Raw genomic sequence first — 10,805 nt, 5'->3', positions numbered from 1 at the left:
ACACATACACACATGTGCACATATACACATTTACAGGGGGTTCCCAGAGCGACCCTCGCTTGGGGCGGCAGCGAAGGAGAAGCCTCAGGAGGAAGCGGCTCCCCGGACTGCGGGGAAGGGGCGCACCCCCACCTGCAGCTCAGAGGACAGGAAGGAGAGGGAGGCGGAGCGGTTCCCATCCCACCGCCTGTCGCCTTCGGAAAGCAGCCGCGGGTGGGAGCGGGCGGTGGGCGCGGGTGGGAGGGAACGGCCGCCGCCCCCGCCCGCCCCTCTGCCCGCGGGCTGGGGGGCGGTAGCGCCGTGCCCACCGCGCTGCCGCCCGGGATGCGCCGTGGGCGAGCTCGGCTGCCCCGGGGGAAGTTGAAGGCTGGGCCCCCACGGGCCGATCGGCCGGCTGCGAGGGGGCGGGCGGCGCCTGGAGCCCGAGGAGGAGCCCGAGCATCCCGGCTCCGGGGACCGCCGGAGAACGGGCGGCGAGGCTTCATGGGCTGCTCACGCCACCATGGTGCTCGCCCTCAACGGCAGCCACCTCTACGGTAACCTCCGGGCCCTGGTCCTGGAGGAGCCGCGGGCGCTGAGCGGTGGCAGGATGATCGCCGGCTCCTGGCCCCCGCGCAGCCTGGCGAAGCTCGGCCCGTCGCCCCCCCCGTCGGCGCTGCCCACGGCGAGCCCCCAACCCGCCAACGACTCCCAGTGCGGGGAGCAGATCCTCAGCTACGGCAGCGCGGAGAAAGTTCTCATCGGGGCCGTGCTCTGCCTCATCACCCTGCTGACCATCGCCGGCAACTGCCTGGTGGTGATCTCCGTCTGCTTCGTGAAGAAGCTGCGGCAGCCCTCCAACTATCTCATCGTCTCGCTGGCCCTGGCCGATCTCTCGGTGGCCCTGGCCGTCATGCCCTTCGTCAGCGTCACCGACCTTATCGGAGGCGAGTGGATCTTCGGGCGCCTCTTCTGCAACGTCTTCATCGCCATGGATGTCATGTGCTGCACGGCCTCCATCATGACCCTCTGTGTGATAAGTATCGACAGGTGAGAGAGCCCGGCGCCCCGAGGCTTGCCCTGGCCTCCCGCCGCTCCGGGGGACCGGCCCCGCGCCGCTGCCCGCAGCCCCGGCCGCCGCAGCCCCGGCGCGGGGGAGCCGCAGCGAGCGGTCCCACCAGCGGTCTCCTGCCTCCTCCTCCGGGTCCCTCGGAAATGAGCCGTGCTCAGAGCAGGGAGCGAGGCGAGTGCCAGCCCGCAGCCTCTCTGTTCGAAGGAGCCCGCCGGAGCAGGGTGAGCTGCCGCCCGTATGCCAGCCCAGGTGCCTGGTTATCCCTCTGGGTAACTTCTTTGCTGTCGCTCGGGAGCCAAGGTGTCAAAGCAACACCGGACCTAAGCTGTCAACGTTTACCATGGCTTTATGCAAGTGATAGGGCATTTTCAGCTGCTTTAAAATTTGGAACGTATGTCTTTAAACTGCTTTATTCCACAGGTAGATTGGAGCTGATTCTTTTGAAGCTGGTGACAGTGCAACCTCTCTGGGCTTAGTGGAGTTTTACCAGATCAGAGAAGGTGCAGTAATTATAGCTTACTAAGGTTTTATTGTTATTCTGGGACAGTCCCAGAATAGCTCAATTTAATTTTTCACAAATAATGTTTTGTTTGAAGGAAAAATTGCTTTCAAACGTTTGCTTTTTAAAATTTTTCACTTGCTGTCTTAAAAAATAAGTTATGCTCGTTGACATTTAGCTTCTTCCAAAAGATACAGTCACTGGAGCAACAAGGAGGTGTTTACACACTGCAGAAGAATATCTTAGGTGTTCAGTTCTGGTGTAAAAACCATACCAAAGAGCCCACGTTCAGAGGAAGGCTGACAGATTCCTCTATACCATGCAGGTTCTATTCTAAAATAAGTTGCAGCCTGTAGCTTCCCTTTTCCACAGCCAAATTCAAATTCTATGCCAAGAATTTGAACAGCTAGAAGGTAACTTTTCATTACAACTCCACACAATTGGCTGAAATGGAAAAACTTTGTAACTAGATTTTAGAAGTAGTTTACCAACTTTGATATCTAACAGCATCCTTGCTGTTTAAGAAAAGAAAGTTTTAAGAAAAGCTCTGCATTAGATTTCTGCAAAGCAACAGTCTTTCAAAAGAGATTCCTGTAGTAAATGGAGGTTGTTTTGTACCAGGGAGCATCACAGTTTGTATTAATTTCAGAACTTTAATTTCTGTACAAGTGTCCTCTGCTCCAGGACTCTTTATTTTGTGACTTCTTTATTGGCCAGCAGTTATCTGAATGCTGCAAAGCATCTTGTAGCAATGAAATCCACATACAGACTTTGACAGTATCAAACCGTTTACGTTTTTGTTGGTTTTTTGTGTTTTTTTTTTATTTTATTTTATTGCTGTAACGTTGACATTTGCTTAATTTTAACTTATGTAAGTTAATTTTTTAACTTAATTCCTGTATTGCAAGGGAATATGAACAGGCTTATCTACCTTTCCAATGCTATTCTCTGCTTTTCTATACTCCTTGTAAGACGGGTGATTTCATTTTTACACTCTCTCCCCATGAAGTATTTATATTCTTTGTTCTTATGTCCACCTCTGAGCTCTCCATCTCCATTTCTACTAACCTTTTGGAAACAGGTTGACATAATTAAGCTTTCTTAAGGATGTGTGATGATTCACACTGTAGCACTGAGCTTTCACTGTTTTCTTAGTTTAACATTTGAGGTCACTGCTGTGTACTGAACAGGGGCCTTGACTGAACTGGTCACACTGGTGACTTCATCTCTTCTTGTCTTCTCTCAGTTCTCCCTCCACTCCCCTCTCCCCCTAAAATACTAACAAGAGATATATCTCTGTATTGAGAAAGAATATAACCTCTTGTAAATGACAGCTTTTCACCACCTAGTGCTGATTTAAACTAGAATTATTCTCTTGTCTTTGTGTTCTTACTTCTTTCGCTGAATGTTTATTGAACACCATCTCTTTATAATTCATTATACTGTTGTCTACTACCTATCTGAAATTAAAATTCTGTGACTTATGATGCTTAACCTCTGTCACCCAAATCCATTATGTAGTTGAGATAGTAGGTATCATAAATAAAAGGAGACAAGGCAGCAATTCATTAACAAAATGTCTCAACTACTCGGCAATAAAGAATTAAAAAAACTCCATTATTTTTAATCCTATTTAAAAACAATTAATCTTATACTGCTGTAACACTGCTAAGCCAGGCCAAAGATTAGTTTTGGATATTAAGAAATCTTTGAATTGTGCATATGTACAAAATATTCAAACCAGGGAGGCATTATGAAAATCAAATGTGAATGATGAAATGTTGCCAGTTTAACATTGATGGTAATTATGCTGTCATATCAGCAGTTGTTCTTACATGTACTTAGTTAGGAAATCCTTGAATGATTACTGAGGAAAATTTATCTTTGAAAACACATACCTCCAAGTTGAAGTTTGTTTGTGGTACAGGATCTGCAGGTCACAATGTATACAGTGCATTAGAGGGACAGACTTTCACAAGGTCCATTTTTCCAAGGCTTTGGTGAAAACACTTCTGTGTTTTCTGTTATGTAGGAGAAAATTCCCTTACTAGTCTTACTATCTCAGGGCAACTAATACAAATACAGGACCAGGAAATTTCAATCAGAAATTCCAGAAGCAGAGAAAGTGAGTGAAATTCACTATCCTTCAAGCTGGCCACTATGCTCAGAGGCATTTAGATGTACTTAAATCTTGAAGATCCTGAGGCTACATGGGAGACATTTGTTTAGGAAGAAGGGTTAAGACAGGAAAAAGAAACATTTTTGAAACATAATTAGGAATTGCACTGTCACCTGGTTCTTTAGGGCACTATAGGAAACCTTTGTTGTGATCCAGTAACATCTTTCCTGGACTAAAAGATGAGGTTATTGCAAGAGGTGCAGAGCCAACAAATAAACTGACTCTTTTAAAATTTTTTAAATCTCTAGGCTCTTCCTGAAGCAGATATGAGAATCAGGTTAATAGTTGAAAGAATATTACTACTGAATTAATGTCAACCAAATTTGTTACAAACTGTTAGGCAGGGTTTAGAAAGAAAAATAATACCTTTTATTAAACAAACAAGTAAGTTAGTAAAACAGAGGCTTTGAGGAGCTACCAAGAAGGATAAAATGAGTGAATTGAAAAGGCTTTTTTATTTGTTTCTCTTGCACAAATATGTGCTACTCAGCTTATGACACTGAGAGCCCTGAAATGCCAGCAGCTGGCAAGCCTATTGCTCACAGAGAGATTTTGCTGCACAGCCCTTACTGGTGGATGTGTTTTTTAGATGAGTATATCAGCTTCTGAAAGAAGCATTTGAGCATGGGGTATACAAATGGGCTGGTTTCATTTTGTTGGAAAACCTTATATTTTTTTTCTTAGTTAGATACACCAAGCACCTCTCATACTTTTTAAGTTGCTTCTATTCTAAGTTAGGTAAATAAGGGTGCAAAGAAGATATTAGTGTGCTATGATGGGGATATCTAACTTCGCATGGGGTGCACAAGGAAGCAGCTAGGTTGGAAAGGTCGTTTGATTATCCACAAAGATCTAAATTTGCAGAGATCATGAGAATATGTCCTTGAAGTTACCAAGATTTGGACTATTATGCTTTTTTTCAGATCATATCTTTTGTTTCATGACATAAAATCCTTCACAGATCTTTATCAGAGTGACCTGAGAGGAACATAATTTTTAGGCATCCCTATCATATTTATGCCCCCACTTTGGAAAAGGGCTATCTGCTTACAGGCAGGTCTACCAGAATAAAACTAGAGAAAATAAAAAACAGATAAAACAAGAGAGACAAGAGTATTTCTGCCTTTTCAAATTTTGTAATCTAATGGATTTATAATGGATTATAAAAGTAATTTAAGGATTAAACAGCAAGAAAAATTGATAGTCAATGATTTCCTTTGTTATTCTTTCCATCCGTGATATGAGTATTAGCTCTGTAGAAAGGTAGGAGATACAGAGACTTTTGCAGGATAATTGAACAGTAGTCTTCTTTAAGAATTTCCTATTAGTGTGTTTGGATTTTTTTTCTCTTTGTTGCTCTTAAGGCTCCACTTCTTTGGTTCTGAATTAAATAGATTATATCACATCACAGTTCCTTTACATTCTTTACAATTAAGAGTGAGAAAACATTAGGAGTGAATAATGAGGGATGGATACAAACCTTATTTTAGTAGCGAATGAACAAATAAAGGGAATTGATTATATTTGAAGTGGTGTTGTTTTCATGCTGATTCATCATGCTGTTCTGACCCAAGATAGCTACAGAAATGCTGTTTTGGAGAGTATCCACAGGATAACTGCATAAGTAGCAATTTTTAATTCAATTTAAAAATAGTTCTTTGGCTTAGAAAGTGATAAAGAAACATAACTACTCAGATACAGTTGAAGAATTATAACACTTTCTCCACACCCACACCAGTAATGAAACACTTTTTTGGGAACTTTTCCAGTCTGTATCTTGGCCAACAATTCACGAGTATTCCAGGCTTCCATTAAATTGATGAGAATTTAGAATTTTTATGCAAATAGAAAAATGCAAAATGTGCCTTCTTGTTGATCCTGAGATTTTTATACAGAAAGATCAGCCCTCTCTCCCTCCCTGTGTTGCCATACTCCAAGTATGTATTACTTATACTTCTCCTTAGAATGTGTCCAAAAGTTCACTGGCTTCTTGAGTCCTCATTCCATGTCTAGAAATTGTGCAGACCTCAAATTTCCTCAAAGGAAGAATTTGGAGCAAAACTTAAATAAAGATTTAAGCGCTTTCAATAGAATCAAGATGTCTAAATTCTACCTACATCCCAAGATGATAATATGACCTGAAAACTGTCAGCAATTTGCTAAATTTAATGGTACCTAGTAGTCCTGTGTGGTTTCTTATTTGGTATGCTGACTTTTTCTGCCTCAGTGCCATGGGTGGAAAAGGCAGCAGTCTGTTCTGCCAACCCTGCTCAGATCATTCACAAAATCCATGTAGAATACATATGCAGAAATAGCTATGAAAAATCCTCTATGTAATACATATTTTGCATCTAGAATAAACATAGGGAGCAACCAGTAGTGCCACTCATGAGATTTTGTTATACATATATATATATTTACACTGAAATAACTGAGAAATGAGGAAAAACTTAAAAGGGATTGTAGAAAAAGTGTGTGATGAAATTATTGCAGTTAAGGGCTATATTGCAGAAGAAAGTTTTGAGATCAGTATGGCAGCTAATTGCTAACAACAGCCACCCTGACAAGAGCCATTTTTTCCATTGTTTAGCCTGATAAACAACAGTACTCTTTCTGAGCCTGTAAATAACTTGTCTAGCTTATGAAAGACACAGACAGAACTGATAAACTGAAGTGAAAAAGAACAGGTTTGGTCTTACTCCTTTCCATGTAGTTTTTCTAATGTAGTCTATTTAAAGAATGTTCCTTAACCTGATGTAGTTTATTTCTTTTGCAGAGAATTTATTGCTGAATGCTTACACAATCTCCATATCATTATTTATGTTGCAAAAAAGGTACAAAATAAATTTTTGGTCTGAATTTCAGAGATGAAGAAGTTCAATTGGAAGGTGGATGCATTAAGTACTATAAGGCAGTGCAGTATTTATCTGTCACTGAGAACCCATGCCAAAAGAGTAAATTAATCTGGGGAGCTGTGTTGCACTAACACAATCCCATTTCTTTAGGTACCTTTCTGTGACATCCTTGGGTATCTATAGGCAGCCTGAAAGAGGTGCACTTACTTACAGAGTAACCAGGTCTTAGCCACAAGTATTGTTTTATTACGTCTTTGCAGAGACACTACGCTTCATGAACACACTGCCAGATGCAAAATAAGCAGGTGGGAATTAACAAAAAAAAGATATTTTATGAAACAGATGAACTATTTTGTCAAAACTTGAAGCAGGAAAAAAATTTTAACATCAAAATGAGTAGGAGTTCTGTCCTTTTACAGAGGAAAGAGGCATAGGATCTGGAGTTTGCTGGGTATGTCTTATGTCTGCACAGTAGATGCTGACCAAATTTGAGAAGCTAAAAGATGTAATAGAAAAGAAATCTGTGGGTTGGTTATTCTCTTGCTGTTCTGTACTGGATGCATTTAAGCAATGTTACTGAAAAGGAGTCACAAAGTGTGGAGATGCAAGATAACCTAGAGGTGGCAGTGGAAAGGAGCCTGCAATTGGTAATTTTTCAAGGTGCATCAGTGGGGAGTTATAGTTCAGTGAGTAGCAGGAAATTTGAGATTAAACCTGAATTTACCCACATTTACCTGAATGTCTTTTCTTGAAACTGGATGTTGTATTTCCCCCCCCAACATTTGAAACTATCTTCTGTTTGGTCCTACCAGGGTTTAACACTGGATGAGTTTTCAGAAGTGATTTTGGGGTCTCTAATTCTTGGGGGTTCATCCAGACATTTCAAAGGAGCCTGATAAGTCAGAGGTAAGGGGACATTAATTCGCATTTTTGCCAAGCAGGGCACTCTAGAGACATTTAAAAAGTGATTTCTTTCCTATCAAGGTCACAAAAATAGTTTCTGTAAGTGAGGTTGGATTTGCTTAAAGATTCACAGCAAAAATGCAATTTTAAAAACACTTCTCTTAGTTTTTGAAGGGAGCTTCTGAAAATATATCTTAATATCAGTCACAAAAATGGAAACGCGTGTCATACAGGCATGATGTGTAGTGTAACCTGATTATACTGGTATCAAAATATATTTTCCTAGTGTTTTTCTTGAACTGGATGAGTATCATAGAATGAAACATCGAAGCTTTTGTAGTTTTGTACACTGAAATAAGATTACTCTATAGTAGTAGCATGCTCACACAAGAGTCCAGAACAGAAATTAATGGGAATGTTTCTACTTTCCTGATTTTCTCTGAAAATTATTTCTGAAACTCCCTGAAAATTATATAAAGTATCTTATTCCTTTCAAAGAAACACAGAATTATTTTTCATATTGTTGTTGAGTTTGAAATATTTAATTGGAAGTATTTGTGGCAACTTTTGAAACTTTCTTCATCTGCAGTTGGGAAGTACATATGGTGCTGTCTGTTAGCTACAAACACCTTTTTTTTTTTTTTTCCCTCAATATATAACACACAGATCTGGTCCTTCCTCTTTGGACCAGAAAGTCTGAAGAGAGCTGGCCATTGTGGTTTTGTATGAAAACAAAGAGCTTGAGAAATAGTTGAGTCTGCTGAGGTGCAGCTATCAGAAGAAAGACTGGGCAAAATCACAAGGTCTGGTATCCGCATGCCCAAAGCACAAGTAGCATGAAACAGGACTAACCACAGTTATGTTCTAATGTTTACTATTGTCTGTAAGGTGTGGACAATTTCTTTCACCTGGAAAACTTACAGGCTTTAGTTTTTCTTGTTGTACTGGATAGCCAACTATTTCTAAAGCATTGATTAGTATAATTCTTCCTATATGTACTGAAAAGAGGCAAAAAACAGCTGAAAATTTTTGAACAATCTTTTACTGCAAATTTTAATTTTCAAAAGATCCCAGGACTAAATATGTCATAGTGAAAATTTGTTTTTATTCTATTTGAACAAACATAGCAAAATTAGAGAATGAGTGTCATTGATTTTCTTTTGGTACCTTGGTGTTTATTCAAGGCTTTGTATAGAAATCTAGATTATCTGATACATCTGTGTGGTTTTGTACATATTAGCATGTATGCAAATCTGTTAGTGATTCACTTCTAACAATAAACATGGCTTTTGGGTAATGCACAGACAAGAATGAATTCTCTAGCGGTGCAGAGCAGAGATGTGCATGGAAATCAAATCAGTACTGAACATATTCTTTCTATTGAGACCTTTGCTATCAAATGGGGGCTAGCACAAGACACCACTGAAGGGAGTTTATTTCATCACTGATAGCTATTTCACTGCTAATGGTCATAATTGTTTAAAAAACAAAACAAAACACAAAGCCAAGAGGGATATTACAAAAATAACGTTTTTAAGTTAAGGAAAACCGAAGTCTATTCTTAGATGTACATTGTGTCTTCAAGGGAAAATTGGCAGCAGAGTTTTTTCCTGAGATATATCAAGGAAAAGGGTGGGATTTTGGTACAGTTAAACATCTAAAGCCAAAATTTTTAGCTTATAGAAATTTAATATAACCGCAAGGAAAAGTTTGTTAGCTACAAAAATCTATTTTTGTGTATGTCTTATGTCTCTTAAGGAGCTTGTGGGAAGTGGGGGCAGACCCATCTGAAAGGTAACATTTTTGTCACACTGGAAATTGTTTGTCCTGCATGGTGTGGCAGGTTGAGGGGCAAGCAGCAGCTTGCCACATATTAATAGTGTGGAAAAAACTGGTCAGGGACCAAGGGAGTATGGACAGAGCTTGTTGTATCTCAGACATTGACCAAGTTGGGTAAAATCTGAACTGGCAGCAAAGACTTACCTGCAAAAACACTATTTTTGAGGCAGACTTATGTACAAACTTTTAACTTTTTTATTATTTGGCTGAAAAGTCCCCAGTTTTTGGGAAGAGATTGTAACTGGGTATCCAGGCAAACACATCACAAGGTCTCTACCCAATAACCTGGCATGGAGCTGTGCCACCTTCACTGCCAGTGAATAATGCTGATGCCCTCGGTGGCATTCGAATCACAATTTCTTGTCAACCATATGAGTCTCTGTAATCAGAAATGCAACCTACTGCTGCTGCAAGTGAAATTGGGCCACCAATAAAGAGCTTTAAGTACCTTATAAATAAACTGTTTGCTTTTCATGAGATGTGTAGGAGACTGGGGACAATGTATTTCAAGGTACGATTTGCAGATCTCTAGGGAGGGACACGAAGGGTAACTGCAATAATTCCAAGTCTGTGGCAGTAGCATCTGTTCACTAGAGCACTGCTCCCATGTGAGAAAATACAGGAATTTTAAAATAAAAGTAAAGAATAGTACCCTAGAAGATTTACTCTGATAACAGGTGTTCGTTCAGAAATTGTCAATCGGTATAAATAGGAGAAGGTAAAAATGGAAGGCATAAGTACAGATGACAGAAGTATGTGCTATTATCTAAACTTATTGTAGAGTTTAGAACATAACTGTCTTCATGAATATAAGCCATGAAAACATGTTGTGATTGTCATTAAATACATATACAGTACCATTTGCCAGAAGAATTTTCTGTCAGCAGTTCTCCATGTGAGTTGTTGAATGTTTTTTGCTGTAGAAGTTGACATTTAGCAAATAGTTGAAATATTAAATCCCTGAAAAAAAGAGTTTGTTGTCTGGCCACAAATTACTTGGAAATATTTATACCCATGACCCAAAAGAGCTGCTGACAAGATGAAAAGCTTTTCTTTAATAGTCTAATAAGATGTTTTGATGCTAGAAGTGGTACAGCTTTGGCTCAAAAGACTTAACTTTTGAATTATGTACTGCAGTTTCATTTTCCTTACCCTAAATATCTGCATTTGAAGACTCACTTCTTATCACAAGCAGTTTTAGTAACAGTACAGATTGTTGTGTCTCAGAAGTATATTGTCTCATATGAAAAAGCTATTTTTGCAAAATGAATATGGTCATTAACAGAACACAATATTATTTTTTTTTAAAAAAACCCTGAAAATAAAATACCCTAGTGGACCATTTGTCTGTAAATTAAACAACACAAGAAGGAGCTTAACATTTCCAAAGCCTGTTACTTAACACAAAGCTTCTGCACTGCTACTGAGCTGTTGAAATAAAGGCAGGATCTTATCAAACTTCTCAAACAGCTGTGACTT

At 40.1% G+C, this 10,805-nt stretch overlaps 1 protein-coding gene across 3 annotated transcripts in view; it reads left to right on the top strand.

Annotated features, from left to right (window-relative positions):
* The first annotated feature begins 502 nt into the window (after positions 1-502).
* HTR7 (5-hydroxytryptamine receptor 7) overlaps positions 503-10,805 on the top strand; it is a 29,391-nt gene continuing 19,088 nt past the window's right edge. For 2 of the 3 annotated variants that reach the window (XM_088059805.1, XM_005520609.2), the window contains exon 1: positions 503-1,029. In XM_088059805.1, coding sequence (XP_087915931.1) covers positions 503-1,029 — 527 coding nt within the window. Of the gene's footprint in view, positions 1,030-6,844; positions 6,890-10,805 lie in introns of all 3 variants that reach the window. The other variant, XM_088059804.1, reaches the window with a different exon arrangement.

The sequence above is a fragment of the Pseudopodoces humilis genome, chromosome 9, assembly GCF_049639895.1.
Source record: "Pseudopodoces humilis isolate 2021_Gansu_Grassland_sample_001 chromosome 9, ASM4963989v1, whole genome shotgun sequence".
NCBI lineage: Eukaryota > Metazoa > Chordata > Aves > Passeriformes > Paridae > Pseudopodoces > Pseudopodoces humilis.
The sequence above is the reverse complement of the archived record's forward strand: the minus strand, read 5'-3'. Positions and strand labels throughout refer to the sequence as shown.